The 21,143-nt window shown below is 39.1% G+C and overlaps 1 protein-coding gene across 7 annotated transcripts in view; it reads left to right on the top strand.

Annotated features, from left to right (window-relative positions):
• LOC137848510 (leukemia inhibitory factor receptor-like) overlaps positions 1 to 21,143 on the top strand; it is a 55,734-nt gene that overhangs the window by 8,381 nt on the left and 26,210 nt on the right. For 5 of the 7 annotated variants that reach the window (XR_011091400.1, XM_068667646.1, XM_068667645.1 and 2 more), the window contains exons 2-8: positions 429 to 535; positions 12,816 to 12,970; positions 13,649 to 13,769; positions 15,825 to 15,976; positions 18,250 to 18,413; positions 19,826 to 20,000; positions 20,282 to 20,551. Coding sequence is in view for 6 of the 7 variants with exons in the window: in XM_068667646.1 (XP_068523747.1) it covers positions 12,889 to 12,970; positions 13,649 to 13,769; positions 15,825 to 15,976; positions 18,250 to 18,413; positions 19,826 to 20,000; positions 20,282 to 20,551 (964 nt within the window). In the remaining variant the exon portion in view is untranslated. The remainder of the gene's footprint in view (positions 1 to 428; positions 536 to 12,815; positions 12,971 to 13,648; positions 13,770 to 15,824; positions 15,977 to 18,249; positions 18,414 to 19,825; positions 20,001 to 20,281; positions 20,552 to 21,143) is intronic. The other 2 variants (XM_068667650.1, XM_068667649.1) reach the window with 1 other exon arrangement.

The raw sequence follows: 21,143 nt of genomic DNA, 5'->3' as shown, positions 1-21,143 counted from the left end.
GCTTTTATGTAGGTCTGCTTGGTCTGTGATAACTGGTACTCAGAAAATTGATCGTTTTCCAGTTGCTTCCCCATGTTTCAGCAGTGCAGCTGGTGTTAATATGCAAAGAACATATCCTTGAAAACATTGGGTTCTTTTCTTTTACCCTTTTGCCCTGCTGTCTACTCGCTGGGTAATTGGTAGGTAGCTCTGTATTGGAGATGAGCTTGGACAGTGATTGTTGCAGACAATTATGGAAGCAAGCCCTCCGCGTTACAACAGCTACCTTCAGAATTAGGTCATTAAAAGGCTTTGAGTGAAATAGCGTTAATTTTTCTCTCCACACAAGTAGACACAGAAGGTGTATTTGTCATCCTAGGTCTTTTGTGGGTAAACCTCTTGTGTAGCATTTTTCCCCACTGATTCATGTATGAATCTTCTAACTTCAGGTGCCTAACGTGACTGCCTGCTTCAGCATTTGGCTCTCCTGCACTGAAGAGTAAGGACAGAGCCTGCCACGGGCTCCTGCAGCTGGGCTCCTGCCAGCAGTGCAAATGTAAGTGTATGCATAGCTTTACTCATAAGATCAAATTAGTCATATTCGGGAGCAATATGTGTATGTGCGTGGTTACTGAGGTTTATTTTCTTGCATCAGTCAGCAGTTATCTGCACAGTCACAAGCAGTGCTTCATGGCTTTGAAATGCCTTCTCATCAGAGGCACAGGTGATTTCTGATAGCATTTACCTGCTTAGTTCATGTGACTGGAGAAAAAAGCTGCTGCATTCTAAACCCAGATATCTGAAGAACTGGTACTTTAATAAGTATTTAACTGAATGTTGGTAAACATGCATCAGTTTTACCATCTTTAATGACAGTTGGTTGGGAGCTTTTTAATTTTCTTATTTGGAAAAAAAATACTTGTTATGTACATTCCTGGTACATATATGGACCTCTGATTTTTTTAATCTCTTCTGCTGTTGCTCACGAAAACTTTCTGTATATATTATTCTAAAGTCTAATATTTATGCCCCTGAGGCATATGCATTGTCATTTAAATATATTTTGCAAATGTAATCCTGGTAGAGATCCTGTTTGTGGCTCTTTAGTACAGAAGATTGCAGAACTGGGAAAAGCAGGGTACTCTCCAAAGATGTTTGAGGTAGAGGTACTTTTAAATGGTATGTGAATTCTAATGACTTGCTTTCTGGTGAGATTATCGGTGCTTTTTAGAAGAGGATTTCACAAAAGTGGAAAACAGAAGTGAGATATTGATGTTTCACACGATAAAATTTATGTTAGAGGTTTTACAGGTCTCTTGGTTTAGACAGTAAGCTTTTAAGAACAGGCTTGGCCTTGTGAGTCATGTACTATATATCTGATTAAATGCTTAAAGAGTAGATATTATCCTAAGGAATAAAAGTCTGGAATAGAAAGTAAAAATGCACTGAAGCAGAACATGCAATCCTTACAACTGCACCGAAGTGTTACTTGTCCCATTAAGTCCATCTTTTCTGTGGAATTAGGTTTCCCCATTCCCCACCTTCTCCACCCCATGCCCTGACATCTCACTCTGCAGCCACTAGCGAAACCATTGAGAATTGTCGCACGTCTCTCGTTCCCACAGTCGGACTTGCTCAGCAGTTTAGGAACAATAGCTGTTTCATTGCTGAGTCGTGAAACAAAAAAGTTAAATGTATCAGCAACAATGCATGAAAAATGGGATGAAGAGCCTTCCACAGGAAGGGATTTTTCCATGCCAGCGTATAGGTACTCAGGATTTATGGGAGACAGAATCTAATAAGCAAGAAATCCTTCTTCTTTTGTACATCATCTGCCAGCTCAATAGCAGGAGAAGTAAACCATAAGATTTACTAATAATAGCAGGAAGGAAGAACCCTGTTAAACAAAGACAGCAAAGTTGGATGACTTGCTTTTGTATAATCCAAGGTTGTTTTTCTCTCCCAACAGCCCATTTTTTCTTTAAACTCACCCTTGAGAAAAGAAAAAAAAATAAGAAAAAGAAAAAAGATCTTGAGCAGAATAGTCTTGCTTTCAAGAGAGTATTGAGGAAAAACTTGTGGAACTGACTCACTATGTCCTATTAGTAGCAGTCTCAATTTTCTGTGAGCTGCTCTCATTTTCAAATTAGGTGCAACACCATTAGCCTTACAGATGCTGCTGTCTCAGCACTTGCTGATGTGTTATTGACAGAGATTCAATTCACTGTTTTTGCTAAGTTCTAAAAGGAATGACAGAACACAGCATTGCTGTGTTTTACACCAATAAAAAAATAATATATATGGGTCCTAGCTATTTTACCTATTACTTTAAAATGTCTAGATCTTCTTTGTTTTGTTCCTTTTGCTGAACATTATTTTAATGTTGCAGTTTGTTCAACTGTTTGATCTCCCTGCAAAGTACTTTATAGCAGTCTTTTCCATTCTGAGACACTCCACAGAACAGTTAAGGAGCTGTTAATTTATACTCGTCATCCAAAATCATTAAGCTTTCTAAGTTTAGTGACTTCAATCAACAGACAAGATGTAAGCTTCCCATTTAGAGTATTCAAAAGAAATTTGAGAATTTTTAGCATCTTTTTCACTCTCATGGACTGAGACATCTCAGTCTACGTTTGAATTGGATTTGAAGTCGTCCTATAGAAATGGAAAACAAAGCTTGAACTTGTTATATGTTTTGTTTTAGAACAATGTTCTGCCTAAACTGAATATTCAGCCTAAATTATTTGAAACGGAAGATCACATGTTAATTTAATTGTAAAACAACTGCATCTTGTTTCTTTGGCATTGCAACCAAGTGATTTTGTATAGCATTCAGTTGAGGAAGTGTTGCTTGTTTTTAGAGCTGTGGATGCCATAGAGCATATGCCAAAACTAGATTGCTGTCAGTGTCTCTATTTTCACGGTGTCAAAGTTTGTTAGAGGGGTAGGAAGGGTAACAGGAATGAATTGGTTTATTTTGATGTATCGGGTTGCCAGCTGTGCTGCTATAAGAACTGATCCACAAATAGGTCCCTTACAGATGACTGCAAGGGCTGGAGACCTTTGTGAGAGGAGTTGAATGGACAAAGGCGAGCAGCATTAGCTTCAGACAGATGGATTTGATGTCTCTGTATGTCTTCTGGGTCTGTGTTGGCAATGAAGGTTGTGATCAGCAAGAGAATGAGAGTCATAAAAGAGTGATCTGGCCTGCATGTGGGAGAGAGAGAGTCTCCATTTCCAGCAACCGTGTCCCTGTGTACGTGTGCACAAATGCAGGAGTTAATATTTATTCTTTATAGTGTGGCAGTGGTCTCTCTTGGGGCCTACAAAAGTTATTTAGGAAGGAGACTGGCTCTGATGTATTTCAACAGTAGAAGTCAATATTTGTTTTTCTGAGTACTTAAGATTAATTTGTACACTTTGCTGCCATGAAAGGAGGATATGCATGCGTATGCGTAAGTGAGAAGCTGGAGGGAAATAAGGTACAACTAAAACAGTATGTGGAAGAACAAGAACTCTCAAATAAATGCCAACTAATATGTGATTACACATGAACAAGCTTGTTCTTATAGTGTCATGATGTACTGTAGATCTTCCTTCTTTGGAGAGGCTGGAAGGGGAATGGCAGCAGCTGAACACAGACGTAGGAGTGTAGCGAAGCAGAGAGAAAAGCATTCAGTCAACCCAGTGTAAGGGAAGCCTACACCTCATAACATGCTGCACTATGCCTTCATGCAATACGTCTGGTACTTATTCAGAGTGGAAATACAGCAGAGCATGAGAGCTTTTAAAGACACAAGAAAGATTAATACAATGGGAATTTATCAGAAAACATAGATCTATAGTTTCAGGAATCCCTCATTCCCTCGATTACTAAAAAATCAATTTATTTCTCGTAAGTGACTCTCATTCCTTACATTCACACTGAAAGGATATTGCATAACTCTTGGTTGTTATTCTCAATATATTTAATGTGAAAGCCGCACTTCAGCATTTGATCTATTTATATGCTGTTCATACACACGAAGCCAGACTTTCTTTGGATTCAGTTCATTGTACCTTAAAAGTAATCCGAATACCACAGGTTTCACTGTAAACAAAGAAGGATTCCAACCCTCAGGTCATTGCCGGTTGTTTAAAAAAAAAAAAACACACTTGGAATCACTTCAATAATTATCAGTGTTCTCTAATTAAACTAAATAGGCTTTTCCTGTGATGGAAAGAAGATTAAAGGTCATATAGTTCAAAATAAGTTTTTGAATATTACCAGATTAAGGAAAATTAAATCTTTCATTAATAAGGTCAGCTTCTTTAATGTTTATCAGCTCATAAGGATGTACAATCTGAAGAGAACCAGCAGGGACAGAATTATATAGAAAACATGACTTGTCTGAGGAACAACAATTTTTTTTTTCTGCATCCTTCTTTGTAAAGCCTGAGTGACAGTGTTTTGGCTCTTCAGCCTCACATTGCATAAAGCACAGTTGACAATGTGGGCAAATGAAGTTTTCCTCTGAAGAGATGCTGTCTTGAGAACTACACAGAGACTAACATTACCCTCAAAAATGAAAAGTGCTATGGAATATTGAGTTTTATTTCATTTATGTATCACTAAAATACAGCAAAACACAGAGAAGAGGAAAAGCTTGTCTATGTAATTTCATTTGATTCTAGGTTTATGCACTGCTAAAAACATGATTATATTTGTTTTTATGATTTGTCCTGGTATTAAGTATCTGAAAGGCATAACAGATAGCTGTAGGCATTCATGGTAAGCTGTGTTTTGTATATATACGAAGTAATCTGACTTATGTGCGTTTGGTCAGTGTAGTTGTTCCATGCTGTGTTGTGAAGTGTAAGAATTCAAGGAAGTGTGACCATGAGGTCACCAAATTCAAGCATATCAGGAAATGTGTGTAGCTGTATCAGATTTACGCAAATACATTAGTTGAGTCCTTCATCTTATTGCAGTCTTAATTTGGCAGTTGTAGTAAGTATCAAGATGATTTTTGAATGGGTTAAAATACTAGAGTGTAAATGACTCCTAGCAGTTTCCTTCTACTGCGCAGCACAATAGCTGGAGGTTAAGTTTCTTATTTGGCTAATAGTGTCCCTTAACCTTCACCCCTCCACTTTGTTCTTTGTTCAGATGATTAGGTGTTTTCCATCTGCACCTCTATGGGAGAAGAATCTGTGCTTGTTAATTTGAGCTGACTTCCTAAGGAAGTCAGGCATATCTGATAATGCTTTGTCTGTCCTCCTACCCCTGCCATAACCTTTGAACACGCTGCCCAGGTTCATTTCACTGAGAATGAGGAGGTGAGGTCTCAAAATAAGATGTCCTTAAGAGCTTTATGAAACTCTGCATCTGGATATAGAGACCCCACTGAGGAAATGGCTGCAGGGTGAAGTCAGACTTCCGTGGACTGCGATCCAGGCCTGTCCAGCATGCCTCCTGTGATGTCTACTAAGGCTTAGGGGATAAGCTTCAATCTATGTTAACACTTGGATAATTCATAACAGCAATAAATCATGAAGAGGCTTGTCAATATACCCAAAAGTATTCAATCTAGTTTTGGTAGTATTAGGGTTCATTGTGTTCCTCAGAAGTGTTTGTGTTCTGTTACCATCTGGAGAGCTGTGTTGTGTCCTCCTAGCAGTAAAGGAGAACCTATACCTACTATACCTGTAGTTAGCCACATGCTTGGTGGTAATTGATACGACCAGGAGTTAGACATCCAGTTTTCTGTTCAAAGTGTCTTTGTTCTGCTGAAGATCCCACACTGGGAACATCAGATGCGATGTCTGAGTTGGGAACCACTCTTGCATGGAGTGTGTTGGGCAAGGCATGGTAGATAACTCTGGGAGTGGTAACAGTTCCTGAATTAGCCTAGAAATTATCTGAAAACAAGAATAATTCAGTGAGAACAGAAGGCAAAATGTACAAAATACACATTTGGTTTGAAAATTCCACAAGTGCCATATAATAAGTACTTTTTAAGCTGTGGTAAAAATAAACCATTGATTCCTACAGCATCTGGTTGCAGTGCAGGTATTGCTCTGCCCAACTGATGCATCTTTCTTCTCTCCAGCCTGGCTACCCAGGTAGGGATGCTTTTCTCTAGTTTCTCTATAAGACATCTGGTTTGTTCTTGTGTGTTTGTGTGCTGTTTTCTTAACAAGGAGTCTTTACTGTACTTCCCAAATCCTTTTCAAGATTATACCATTACTATAATTATACTATTTGACATCTGCTTCTCCTGTATATTTAATTTCTTTATAAAACAGATCTGGGTCTCGGTTTTTGTACATATATTTGTGCTGTGCTGTCAAACAAGTACTAAACGCTTTCCTAAAATCAGCCTTGAATTGTGATACTTGTTCACAGATTTCTTAATCAAGTTTCTTCAACACTTTCTCACCTCTGTCCTGCATGCAGTCTACCTGCATCACTCTCCCCACATGAAGATCTTATTCCAAAGAGTGTTTAAGGTGAAATGTTTGCTGCTTCATGTGGAGTGCACCTCTACTTTCATTGGTGAGGTCTCCTGCCCAAATACTTGGCAGATGGTGATGGTAACCAGTGGCTTTCAAAATGAGTTTGTGAAAGCATCAGTCCTTGAGTTGAGTTTGTATGTTGCGTTCTGATGTCTCACTTCACCCTGCAGAGTGGGAGCATCCTGGGGAGGCTTCCCAGGCTCTTAGAGATGCTGCTGCTGTTCGGCAGCCAGAGGAAACAGTGAGGAGGGAGTTTTGCTACTTGTGCTTGGCAGAAACAACACACCAAAGTTTGTCTCGAAGGACTGAAAATGTGGTCCTGTGTACTCCTGCACATTAACATTGTAATATCTTAACACCCCTTGTTTCCTTTTCCTCAGCTGCAGATTAGGAGGGTGTGTTAGTACAGATAGGCAGCTTGAATTATTTTATCAGCCTTTTGAAAGAGAAATGGTAGATTCTTAAATTAATTCCTCAGAACTGGGGAAAGCCAGATTCCCAAATGGGATTCAGCCTTCATTTATAAACCATTTTTAGTGATTCATGCCGTGCAAATCTTTTATAACATGGAATGCTGCCACGTTATAAAACAGAGAGGGAAAGCCTGCATTCAGATTGCTAAAGAGAGATTTTTGTCTCAAATCTGGGAATTTTTTTAAGGCGGTGGAAGAATGTACTCAATTGAAAAATAGCAAAACTCCCTCAAATAAATCTTGTTAACTTTACTTTTCTTCTTTATATTACTCAGTTATCTCTAGAGTCAAAGACTGAAGGCTGCGGGGTCACTAAAGCTGTTTTAAAGAAAGCCAGTTCATCTTCTGTTTCTGTGTTCATTGTCTTTACTGTCAGCTGCATTGGCAATTTGCTTTGTTTCCCAGAAATGCGTATTTCTGGCATGGATCTTCAGATAGGGGAATTCTTTGGAAGGTTTCTGTTGGCAATAGTAGGATGTGTAATTTGATAAATGCATATGAATATAGGAGCTTTTTCTCTCATTTTGAATGTTAAATTAGTACCTTTACAAAAATAAATAAATAAAAAGTCAGAACCAAGTAGAATGAATGTTCTCCACCTGCTAAGCAAAATAGTTTTTTCTTCTAGCATTGAGGTTCTGGTCCTGACATATATTTAGCACCCATATTTCTGCCTGGCTGCATTTGGGATGACAGCTCTTCAGTATCTCTGAAAACTGAGCCTGCCATCAGTCTCTACAATTTTTTGGTGCTGTCCTACATGATCATTTTCTCTGAGACCATTTGATGTTCCACTTTGTGGTAAATTATTATAATAATACCTTTAACTGTTGAGAAAAAAAGAAGTATAGTTTAACTTGAGAAAATGTACCGATGTACAGATTTGTTATGTTTAACATGTATGTTTTACTGGCTTCATGGTCTCATCTAGCATCCTCCATTGTCCCTAAAACTTTCATATAAGTTGACTTTTAATCTTTTCTTTTCAAATACCTGCTTGTGGACCACAAAAATGGGTATGAAAAGTCTGGCCACTGATCCTCAATTCATAGATTTTTAAACCAAATTTGGAGAGTTGCAATTGGCATATCAGACTGCTGGCAGGAAGCAGACCTGAAAGACTTTTTGATTTTTTTTTAAACCAGTTTTGTTTGTTTGTGTTCAAAGTGGTTTCCAAGCACTTGACAATGAAATACATTCGGAGGCCAGAAAACAAAACAAAAAAAAAGTGTTTTTTTTTGTTTTTGTTTTTCTCCATAGTTTCTTAATACTGCTTTGGAGAAGTTCTACACTTAGAGAACTAAGCTGTTACAACAGACTAAGAAAACACTTATTTATTTATTTATTTTTTAAACAGAACCAAGCAATTGATCAGCTATATTTTATAATTAATACACAGAAACAGTTAAACCAAGAAATACATAACAGGAAATATAGTCCGTAGGAGATATTCTGGTTATCTTCTGGTTTTCCCTTTGCAAGGTTAAGTCTAAAGAGACTGGGAATGTCTTAGCTTGTCACTGATAGACACTTGGTGCTACACTTGTTTTCTCAGCATGTGACAGAACCTTTAATTTTCATTATGGTTGTCAAGATTTTGAACGAAAGATGTACATAGATACTTTTCCTGGCACATTGACCTGGGAGTACATTTTCTCTCACTAATCTGTCTGATCTGCCAGTAGGTACGCTATATACACGACAACATCTTTAAAAGCCATTTAAAAATCCACAGTTTGCATTGATCTTCTCTTGACTGGCATGAGGCTACTTCCTCTGTGAGCATACATATGTGTGCATGTGTACACTGAATTTTGTAAGGGCCATAACCCACTGACCTCTGTGATTAAGTACCTGAATCTATTTGTTCCCTAATTGGTTATCTGCATAAAAAGCAGTTTGAAATGACTGACCACAGGGACAAAGGGTCAGTTCCACACCACAGAGCCCTGAGCAGAAGTTAGATTACGTTCATATATTATAATGTTCAGCACAGTTATTGTGGAATCTTATTTTTAGCATCTGATATTAAATATGGGCAATTATATACTGAAGCCTTTGCTGCTTGTATGGCATATATTTGCATGCAAATATTTCTTGGATTCACACACAATGTTATTCCTGAGCATAGAATTATGGAGGTGTTTTCCTTATTTTAAAATTTCAAAAGTGAAAGACCTTTTTAGGCAATTTTTTAAGAAGAATTTGTTGTGCAAATCTACTCATGCTAAATCAGGAGGTTTGCAGTCAATCTGAGAATGAGATTGAAGTCTGAAGTACTAAATAAACAGCTACGTGGCAGCTTTATACAGCAGCATCCGGGGCTGGATCACAAACTGAAATTGAGGCAACAAGGTCTGAACGCTGAAAGAAAATCAAATATGGCATGGGCTGTGTAAATACGTGCTACGCATAGGTTTGCCTTAGGAAAGTTCTTTCATTGTACTTGATAATGCTTGAGAGCTCAGGGGACAGAAACTCCGAAGCTGAGAATACGGCAGATTTCATCCACAGAGAAATGTTCCAGGAATGATCAGAAATCTAGCAACTGAGACTGGTATATGGTGAAAAAAGTGAGTTTTTAAAGGATGAGCTAGTAGAAACGTGGTGTCAGTCATCTTCTGTGTAAAAGGCTGCTGCAAGGAAGATGATAAAAGTTCTTTGTCTGCTGGAGACAGGATGAAGTAATGTCCTTGAAAAGAAGCAAGAGATGGTTGTGCAGCAGGTGGGGAATAATCCTAAGGGTGGTACCAGTGAAGTGACACAAATGGATTGCCCAGGGAGATGAGATTGTTATGGGATGTCCTGTCAGTGGTGGTTTTTAAGATGGACATCAGTTAGAAAGGATTTACTTGCAGTTGCTCTTTCTGGTGGAGAAACTGGGTTTACCTGATTCATTTCATTTAAAAAAAAATGAAAACTTAAAGGCCTTTACACTTAGCAGAAACTGCTCCTGTTGTTCTCCAGCCAGTCTTGGTCAAGGTTTTGCCATCCCCTCACAAAGATCAGCTCTCTTGTCCTAAATTTATATCTCTTAATCTTATACAGCCCAATGTCATCTTACCAGTACCTCTACCTAGAGTGTAACATGTTTTTCAGTACTCTCTAGAGTAAGGAAAAGCTCCCGTGTCTTGTTTGGATTAGCCTGGAACCGATGGAAGGAAACTTTCATCCAAAGATAGTGAACTTCCTCTTTTAAAATTATTCCAATTATTTTGTAACTTTATAATTAAAACAAGCCTATAAATGGGGATCTTTTCTCCTGACTAATGGATTTAATTATCGGACATGAGTCTTTGAATTGCCAACTTTTCAGCAAGCTCTAATATGTTTATGAGACAGCAAGAGCCAGGGAGTCTACACTTCTTATGAAAGATTGAGGTTTACAAGATACTAATCATGCTTTGCCTGAAAGTACATAGGTTCCCTTTGGTGCCTCTATCTGACTCTGAAACAGAAACTAAAACTGTGCTTGATTTAGGAGAAATTACTCAAATTTCTTGTAATTCACTTTTATAATGTTACTACTGAAACTTCTGATGTGGGGGTAAAGTAAAGAGTGCAGAGAAGCAGATTTTCTTGAATCACACACACATGTAGTTGCTAACTCTTCCTCGGAAACCTGGCATGACCAAACAGGTTTCGCACAGTCCTGTACAGCTGTGTGTTTAGAAAGTGAGTGGTTTGAGGTTTAATTAACTTCACAATCCACAGTTTTCTCTGCTTCAAGTGGTATCGCTGTTTTCCCTTTTTTCTCTTCTGTTTGTGGTTTCTACATGCTAACAGGGCACTGTCATCTAATTTTGATATAAAGCTTGAAGTTTTGTTTATGGACTTTTCTGCAAACCTGAAATGGCCTTTAAAGAAATACCTTAAGTACTGACAAACAAGCCATTGTTTGAGATATATATATCTCAAACATATATATATTTGATATATATATATATATATCAAATGGAATATATATCAAATATATATATCAAATGGAATTTAGTCATTTTGTTCACGTAACTCCCAAGTCTCTCCAAGTAGTCTTCACATTCCTGCTGAAGTGAGAGAGTTGTGCGCAAAGTTCAAGCCTGGAGCTTATGTCATGGATTTCCATCAGTAACATGAAAAAACATGATATGAAGCCCTGAAGAGATGCCAAAATGGAGCGGGGTGCTTCTTCCATTGAGAGTATTAAATTTGAAGTGCTAGCAGGTTCTTAATTCATCTTTACCGGAGTATGGATTTGTCAATCCTCACTCCTTATACAGCCATTACCAAATTACATGGCATGGATATTACAGTTTAGGAATGTATAAAAATAAGAATTTAATGTGTCTAGGAGTTTTATAGTTTAAATTAGTATATGTTTAGTGAGTTCTGAAGAACTCACTTGGGAACATGGTAAAAATAGAATAAGTTGTAAGTTTTAAGGGTGTTTCTTCCTTCCAAATATAATATTGACCTTTACCATAGCATTTCTATTAGCTTGTGTGCTGTCTGGGCCCTTCCCTCAGTGTGGCTATTGCAGACCAAGAGAAGGGGCCATTTGTGAACAGGTCTGGATTGTTTGATGTAGTGCTACTGTTTCTCACATAACACAGACAGATTGGAGATGGGCAGAAGAGCATTTGTAGCATTCCCAGCTTATCCATGAGGGAGATTTTCTTAAAAAAAAAATAAATTAATAATTTAAAAAAAAAAAAAAAAGGCACAAGGGAACATCCTCCTGTTGATTGCAGAGGACTTTATAAAGATTCAAGGACTTTATAAAGACTAAAAGGACTTTATTTCTTTTAAAATTACCAGAAGCCTTTAGACAAAGCTTGTAATTCTGGCAGTGATGTACATCTAGATTTGGAAGACTTCTAAGACAAGGTCAGGTGCTTTTCCACTTGAGACATCTTTTGAAAGAACTAGCCTGAACAAAATGTGAGTTATAGAAGACTGCTCTGTAGGACACAGTGGCTCAGCTGTTTTCCTATGTGAAAATTACCCAGCTCCTGATCTTTGTCACTACAAGAAGGCCCTTTGATACATAGAGTGGTCTCTGAGAGGATGCTCATGTTTTCAAAGCTTTCAGGTGGTTTGGGAAACAATGCTTCAGGGACTGGCTGAGCTTGAAGATAAGCTTTCCTGCAGTTTTCTTTTTGAGAACAAAACCTGATGTTGGCCAGTATGTGGGTGGAACTGAATGTGCTCTTCAGATCCTGATGAACTTCTCTTTGGAAAACATGCAACCCATTAATCTTCAAAGAACACATTAAACATAATATTCTAGATTATTATTATTTTTTTTTACCTTAAGGTCAATATTTAGAGCAGCAAGTATCCAGGGTGATCAGCTCTGGTTCTGAAGTATCTCAGGCATCCGATGGCTTTGAGTAGCAAAAACATGAGGAGCAAGCAGAGGAAATCTGAACTACCCTGTCCCCTTAGACCTTTACCCGAAGCAGGGGACACTTGCATTCATGGTACCCAGGACCGTTTGTGACACATGATCTAAATTGGAAAATTAAAAAATAAAAATTAAAAAAAAATACAAACTGTTCTAGGGGAATATGTTGCCATATCTGTTCTGTTCTGGCATCAGGTAGTCCTGACAGAGGTCTGTGGACAGTTGAATTTTCCATGTGTGTGATTCCTAGAGTTATCTTTGAAATGCCTTGCTGAAAAAGCATGCATCAAGGAAGTGGTTGGGACAGTGAAAATAGCAAAAAAGGTTTGTTTGCCAGACAAAGAAAGGAAAGGCAATACTATGCCTGGGGGCAGCACAGTAGAAGAAAAATAGATGGAACAAAAAGGGTCGTTTGTGGAGTGCCAGGTCTGGAATTTCAAAGTTTTTTCTTGTTTGTTTGTTTTTGTTTTTAATTTTAGAACTGACCAGCTTGTTGGAAGATGACACTTATTCCTACTTGAAGCTGCCATTTGGAAAACAAACACTAGAAGAATGAGGAAAAATCCAAGCCTCCGCTGTCTTTTAGCACTAGCTATTTTATGTTTAACAAGCTTAGTACATAGTCAGGAGATAGGTGAGTGTATATAATTCAACATCTAGTTTTTCTCTGTATCTCTGTACTGATAACACCTAATTATGTTGCTTTCCTGGTATATGTATGTTCAAAAATCTTCATCTCTGTGGTCCCTCCACTGTCCACAGGATAGAGGTGTCTCTAGGCCTGGTCTCTGCTTTCCAGCAACCGGTGGCATTTTGTAAACCAGTGCAAAACTGGGTGCACAACATAACTGTGATAGCCTGCATATGCACTTGGTGTAAATGTCTGCATCGAGACCTTCTTGGTGTATATGTCAGCTGTCTGTGACAATTTCACACATTATCATTAATTGCCCTTCTATCATTAATTGGCCTCCATGTGGGACAACGGAGGAGAGCAAAAAACTCATTAAGTTTATCATCAAAGCTTGCGGTTTTGCCATTGGCCCCAAGCCTGCTTATTAGGCTAGGCTAGGAATGGAGACAGCTGCCTGTGTCATTGCACACAAATATAAACCCAGATTTCTGGTACTTCTAGAAAGTAGTGTGGCTGTCACAGTCTGTTGCTGTCTGTAATAAGGCACACAAAAATCATACAGCAGTTTTAAAATACCAGTCAGACAACAATGCAGTAAACATGTAAAAATAGTGGCTATAGATATGAACAATAGCAGTTGTTTTGCAGTTGCTTACTGAAGTTCTTAAATGATTTCAGGTTCTCCAGGGGACCCCCAGAATTTAAAATGTGTCACGCACAATTTACGTAGAATGGTCTGTACATGGGATGTCTCTTCTAGAAGAAGACATGGACAAACTGACTTTTGTTACACTACCAAGTAAGTATATATACCTGGTTGCAAACTACCAAACTGTGATGAAAGTATAGTTATGACTCAGTCGCAGCCCATGGAATTTGTGATGCTGTTGTTTCCTGAGAATCTGCCTGTCAGTTGTCCTTGGGTGGTGCTCTCTTCAGGCAATGTTAATTCAGGCGATGGAGGGGTTTCTGGCAAAGTTTTTTTCATGCTAACAATTCTCTTGCCAAAATCTCCTGCTTGCTCTCTTCAAAGGGCTGGAAGATCCTCTTATTTACTCAGACTTCTCCGTGTGTCTGCCTATCCCTTGCTCAGAGTTTTCATAAGGGACATCTTCATACCATACTCAATCCAAAAGGAAATGATAGCTGGAAGAAGAAAATCCTGATGTTACGTGCCAAAGTGGTAGAATATATGACATAAGTGTCAAGATTCACGTGGAAAAACATTAAAAATCTCTTGGTGGTTGTCTTATAACATATATGAATTTTAAGTTGTCTGGAGATCCTTGTGTTAGAGGTAAATGAAGATAAGTCCACAATTGCAATAGCCTCTTGGAAGTAAACGCACAGTTGAAAATTTCAAGAAACATTAGAAAACTTGAACCTTCAGTATGTTTTTCACTAAGGAGAACTACATCTGCAATTCCCCGTGCCGTGGGCCTGCCAAATACTTATCATGTGCTAGGGATGAGTTCAAATCCTTTTTGCATCTTGATCCTGCCCCCAGTCCAGATATTTGTACTGTCTTTTTTCCTGTAAATTCTGCAGGCAGCCCAGACTTTTCCTTGGAGTCCCAGGACTTGGCTGCACTTCTTCCACCTACATGCTTTTCTTTGTCTAGTTATTCCTCCCATGTTGCCAGCTATCATTTCTATACAAAAATTGCATATATGTGATACTGTGGCCAAAGTTCAGGAGTGCAGAGTTGACGAGGTACTGCCCTCAGAACAACAACAGCTAAATAGCTGCTGCTGTTTCTCCTTAGCAAAGCACAGCAAGCTTGGGACCCCAAAGCAGAGTCTGAGGGATGAGCTTTGTGCAGACCTCCCTGAGGGAAAGAGGTTTTGTTTTTCAGTTTCCCAAACAATCTCTAGTGATATCCCAGTACAGAAGAGGAATGAATGCTGTTCTGAGCACTCAGGTCTCAACTGGCTTTCACTAGTCCAGTGTGTTGCGTGAATCTGGAAAGCTCAACTCAGGCTCTTGACTCTAGCTGATAGGAGTTCCAAGGTCCTGTTCCAGTTCATAAGTGAGTAATAATCTCTCAGCAGGAAGTCTGGCATTGTTCTCTTTGCTTTCCTTCCTCCCATCATTGCCCCAAGAGGAAGATTTGGATTTTTCCAAACTTTTTTCCTTTCTAGTTGCGTATCAATGATTATGAGCGAAGGGACTTGACCCATGCATTGTTGTTTTAGGTATGTATCTACGACCTCCAGACAAAGGCCAGATCACATTGTGCTGAGCACTGCACAAACATAATGTGCAGACTGTATTTCCATCTGGAATCTTAGTTGTTCTCTCCCCTGCCCTCTGCTCTTTCCCCACTAGCTGAACAGCAGCAGGGAGCTGAAGAATTTGTTTTGAGATGGGGACACAGATGGGTGAACATGCAGTTTGCATCCATATACCATCACTTAGGGAAGAAATGAAGGGAGAGGAAGTCAGGAAATATAAGGAAAGAACAAGAATACTATTGAGTTTTGCTTTTTTATTTAGTTTATTTTGATATTTTATTTAATAATTTTGATTCGTGGTGACTGTAAGTTTTAGAAACGTGTCTTCTGGTTAAAAAGTCAGTTTTTCACTTTGATATGTTCTCTTAACAGCTGGGTAGCCAAATCATACAACTAGTGCATGGTCTGCCACTATGAAAAGAGTCTTTAAAGAAGAAGGAAGGCCTGTTAATCTGATTCTAACCAAAGCCCATACAAGTGTTACTCCTTCATAAGACTTGAAGCTCTTTTCATTATATTTCAGGGAATTTGTGTTTTATTGCTGTCCTAGGAACAAGACTTAACTTGTCTGAACTTCCTATCAGCCGAAATACCTGCTTAATCCTCTCTGCTTTTTTCAGTGACCACCCTCTTACAGAGTGTTTAAAAACTAAGGAGAAAAGGGTTGAGATTCCAGTCCCAGAGAGCTCCACCACCATTAAAATAACCACAAACAGCATTTCTGGAACTCCTTTTGCTACCAGAGAATTTGAAATTCGCAAGAAAGACATCTGTAAGTATCAGGTTTTATGTATGTACATAAAGCCTTTATACTATGATTAAAAATGTTCTTGAATTGTATATGCTTGCAGTTTTCTTTGGCAGTATTCCTGTATTAAAATGTTGATGTGCTAAGTCCATATGAATCTGTGCATATATAAAAGGTTGCTTTCTCTCCTCTCTCAGGGAGAGAAAGAACACCACTCTATGCATATATCCTAGCAGAGAAATGGGGGACAGAAAGTGAGGATAATACAAAGCCCAATACTGTTACAGTACCCTAATCAATCTGTGTCATTGTTTTCCTTGTTACATGGAAAAATAAAATAGTTACTACTCTAAATACAAATAGGTTAAAAGAAAAAAGTAAAAAAAAAAAAAAAAAAAAAAGTAAAATAGTTGCTACTCCACATTCTGAAGTACCTACACGGAGCATAAAGTGCATTTGCTCAGACTTGACTTGCAAAAGGCAGATTCAACTTCCTCTTGCCCACTCTCCTCTCTGAAATGCTGAACCACTACAGAATGAAGTAGTTTATTCCTGCAATTTTGCAATACTTTAAGGGTAGTTATATGAAGTGTCACTCCTCACAGGCTCATATTTTCTTAAAATATACTCGACCATTCTGTTCAAATGCATATGAAACTGAGCAAATACATCTATGGATGGAAGCTGGGCTGAATCATACTGGAGTCAATGACAAAGAAATTTTCCTAATTCCTTTCTTCTATAGGTAGAAAAAAGCAAGAAAGCATCTCCAGGTTGAGGCAGCTGTGCTCTACACTAAATTGCCTTCTACCAAGATGGTAGCACTGTGGCTTGGTTGGCTCTGAGGAAATTTCCCCAAGTTTGGATTTCAGTGTTCAAAAGCTGATTCTCTTATCCTATTCAATATGTATGCTTGCAGCCTCCCTGCGTTGAGTTTCCTTCAGCAAGTGTACAGACTTACACATTCTCCATCTTTATAGCTGTTTTGTTAAAATAGTGATCTCTATCTCCCCTTCCTACCCCAATGCAATCTGTTCCAATGGTTTTAGCCATTGGCATTATGCTGTGGATTTCCAGTTTCACTTTTCCCTGTTGGTCAGGTTTAGCATCATTAGCTGCTTCCAAGGGTTTCTTACAGAAGCAGAACTTAAAACATCTGGACTATTTGACAGCTATTTTTTTCCTTCAGCTTTATGTCTTTTGGTGCTCCTCAGTTCCAGTTCCAGCTTCACTAATCATCCAGGTTAATAAGTTGTAAGCATGGGCACCATCTGCCACACTTGCTTATAATTTATTCTTTGGTTTTTGCTTGCCTCCATATTCCTTTAACGCACCCCAACTCTAAATTCAGTAGTCCTTCTTATCCATGGCTCAGTTTTCTCTTCCACTGAAAGCAGCTTAGAAACCTTGAACAAAACAGAACTAAAAAATATGTGGGGAACAGACTGGGTCCCCCAGCATCTTGCTGCCTCCAGGCAGGATGGGCCTCTCTGGTTCCTCACAAGATATCCTGCATAGCGTGTTAATCGTGCTGAACATATTGCAGGCTCTCAAAGCTTTGGCCAGGACCCAAGCTGGATAAATCGCACATTTAAAAAACAGGATTTATCCTGCACCAGGCCCAATTCCACTTGAACTGCTGTAACCTTGCCTGCTTCTCAGCCTCTTGCTTCGCCACCACCCATTTGTAGAAGAGATGCTTCTGTTTAACATCCTTGTCCTGTCCCCATCACCATGTCGTGCCTTTTATATTTCTTGTAGCTTACAATCATATTCCTCATGATCCTCTCCAGAGCCTCACGTGAGCTTCTTCCACACCATGCTTCTGCTCTCCTATCTCTCTGCTCTTGCTTTTGTTGTGAATCCCCCCTTTTCTGGAACACTCCCTTCTTTCTTTGGAGGATTGTACATCCTCCTCCCTAGTTGAATTCTTGTATATACTTCAATTATCATGTACACTCTCTGTGGCATTGGATGAAAGTTGTGAAAAATACCATGCCTTCCCTGCTGCACATTATGAAGAGTTATATTCATGATCACTTACTCACATGTCTGCATGCTGAGATGTTAGAAGAAACTGCTACCTGGTGACTCATCAGCACCTGTGCTTTCCTGGGAACTTTGCTGTTCAAGTAATGACAGAGCACATCTTGTTCTAATCACAGAGGTTAAGTTACATGTTTGTATGGCTAGTAGCCAATTCAGAGCACAGATGTGGCTGTTAAACACCTGTAGGGTTAGTGTTGCTGACTAATAACTTGAATATGGTTTTTTCCTCCCCCCTTCTCTTTTTCAAGCATTTATTCCACTTGCTCCACACATTCTTAGTTTAACACCTGACTTTCCAACTTCCACATTAACTCTGAAGTGGAGTGATAACGGATCAATCTTCCCATATGGACTGGATGCCTTTTGGCAGATTGAGATTCTCCGTAAGGAAACAATGGAAAAAGTCACACAAGTAAGTCCTATATGAAAAACATATATATGCAGTTTTTGCCCCCAGTAATGTAGGAGGTCATTTGAAGAAAGCTGACAGTAATGCAGATTGTAGGGCTTTGCAGAACCCGTGTGTAGTCATGCTACTGGTAGGTAACTTTTTGGTAGCTTTCAATGTTTTGTGCAGACACTGAGTGTTATGCTGTCAGTACTTACACAGCTTTTTTTCTTATTTTTAAAATCTAGTAACTTTTTTTTTTTTTTTAATTTAGAACTTGCTTATGAATTTAACAGATATTTTACACCATTGTTTCTGCTTTATTTCTCCAGTAGCGTCTCAGGTCTTGGTGGTCTGTGAATGTTGTTTGCTTTTCCTTGTGACTTTTCCTTGTGATACCTTCCCAAAAGAAAAGTCCAGATGATGTAGCCAAACTAATTCAGAAGCTCTTTGTCTGTTTAAGTATACCAAGCAATTTACTCAAAACAGGGGAATAAATTATTTTTTCTCTGTCTCTGATGCATTTTTAAAGGATATTCTCTTTGCTGTGCATCAGTTTCTGGAGTTTTAAAAGCTTCCTAGGAAAGGGGCTGTCATTTCTGTTATTTGTGCAACATCTCACTTACAGGAATGGTGATAAAGATATCAAAATTAATATGCTTCTGTATATTATTTGTGGAAGCCATAGATTTTTCATATGAAATGGATCTTTCTTTCACTTGTTCTGACAGTGAGCATTCAGGTTTTACTGATTTCTTTGAAATAAATAGAAAAGCCAATTCCAGTTACCCCAGAATTGTTCTTTCAAACAATGCATTGTTTTTTCACCAGTAAATCACTAGATTCCTTAACCTTTCATTACATGAAAAAAACTCTTTTCTGAAAGGTTATGTTTTTCAGCAGTTATTAGGCAATATATATACACCAGCAGATGTCCTGAGGACACAGCTCAATATCATGAATTTAACCAGAGTTTGGCAAATGGAACCCACATTTTTTCTAGATGAATTTGTAGACCTATTCTATACTTTTTAGGTTGGAGAAACTACAAAATATGTAGCCTGGTATTGAAATTTGGAAGAATTTTGTTTTGGATTAGTTGGAGCACAACCCAGTCTAGGAGAAGCTCTGTGTTCTGGGGTGCAACATAGACCTTTTGAAATGTATGCCAAGCTGCCTGCTATCCCTCAGATGTCTATCCTATGGTATTCCTGGCAGGTAGCTTACCTGGCTGGAGAGCTGTTTAGCATCTCGGGCTTTTATTCAAGTAAATTCACAAAGAAACTGAAAGTTAGGTGAGACACCCTGACCACCTCTCAGGAGTTCGTTATTTACCTCACTTAATTTGCCATTCCATTGACAGCTCTAAGATTGTATGTCTTTGTTAACAACTGCTCATATGCTCTCCTTGTTTTTTTGGGGGGAAAACTTTATAGGTAACTTATTATTCAAAACTGACCCATGAAGACATCATTCTTTCTTGGAACTGGACATCAGATATGCCTTTGGAGTGTACATCACATTATGTGAAGATTCGCTGTTTTATTAACATAACACAGTTTGTTGGCCACAAGGATTGGAGTGACTGGAGCCCAGTAGAAGTGTCCCCTGGTATGTTCGTTCCCATACGACCACACAGACTTTGATTGCTTTATTAAAACTAAACGAAAGTGAGAGGGAAAGTGTTTAGGCTTTGATGACTTACTGCTTGTGGGGGCATTTTGAATAGAGAAATGATGTAACCATTGGTTAATGAAACCTAGTAAAAATTGATTTGAGTGCACTGATGTACTCCTGAGACATGTTTTAGCTGATTGACAGCATATTTGTAGCGAATTGTTCACGTTTTGGTTTGGTTTTGTTTTTATTTTATTTTCTTCCTTCTCTACTAGGAAAAGATACCGAGCCCCATGGGAGTGGGGTTTTTCCTCAGGACACTGTAGTGGCAGTCGGTTCAGATGTGACAATTTGTTGTGTTCATGAAGAAGGACAGCAGATAAAACGGATGACTTATGGACCAGAAGTATACCCACTAATACGTCTGAGCAGTCGGAGCAGTGCAATCAGAGTGCTAAATGCCAGTGCTTCAGATACCAGTGGGACAAATGTAGTGTGCAGTCTGTCTGAGGATGGGATGGATGGAACTGTCTTGTTTGTGGGATGTATGTATAATTACATTTACTAACCTTATGAAAATCAAAATAATTTTGAGAACCCTGGGGTTCTGGTAGTAAACAGATGCTATTGTGGCTTCCCTGGTATTTTCTGGTTTTTAGTTTCTGAGGATGAGCTGGGATTTTACTTACAGCCATAGAATCATAGAATATGCTGAGTTGGAAGGGACTCACAAGTAAGGATCATCAAGTCCAGCTCCTGGCTCCACACCACCCAAATATCAAACCCTATGTCTGAGAAGCCTTTGTCCAAACGCTTCTTGAACTCCAGCAGTTCGGTGCTGTGCCCATTGCCCTGGGGAGCCTGTCCCATTGCCTGAACACCCTCTGGGTGCAGAACCTTTCCCTAACCCCCAGCCTGACCCTCCTCTGTCCCAGCTCCATGCCGTTCCCTCGGGTCCTGTCGCTGTCCCCAGAGAGCAGAGCTCAGCGCCTGCCCCTCCGCTCCCCTCGTGAGGGAGCTGCAGGCCACCATGAGGCCTCCCCTCAGCCTGCTCTGCTCGGGGATGAACAAACCAAGGGACTGCTGCTTTTCACACATCTTGTGACTCTAGACCCTTTACCAACTTTGTAGCACTCC

Source organism: Anas acuta, chromosome Z (assembly GCF_963932015.1).
Source record: "Anas acuta chromosome Z, bAnaAcu1.1, whole genome shotgun sequence".
NCBI classification, from domain to species: domain Eukaryota; kingdom Metazoa; phylum Chordata; class Aves; order Anseriformes; family Anatidae; genus Anas; species Anas acuta.
The sequence above is the reverse complement of the archived record's forward strand: the minus strand, read 5'-3'. Positions and strand labels throughout refer to the sequence as shown.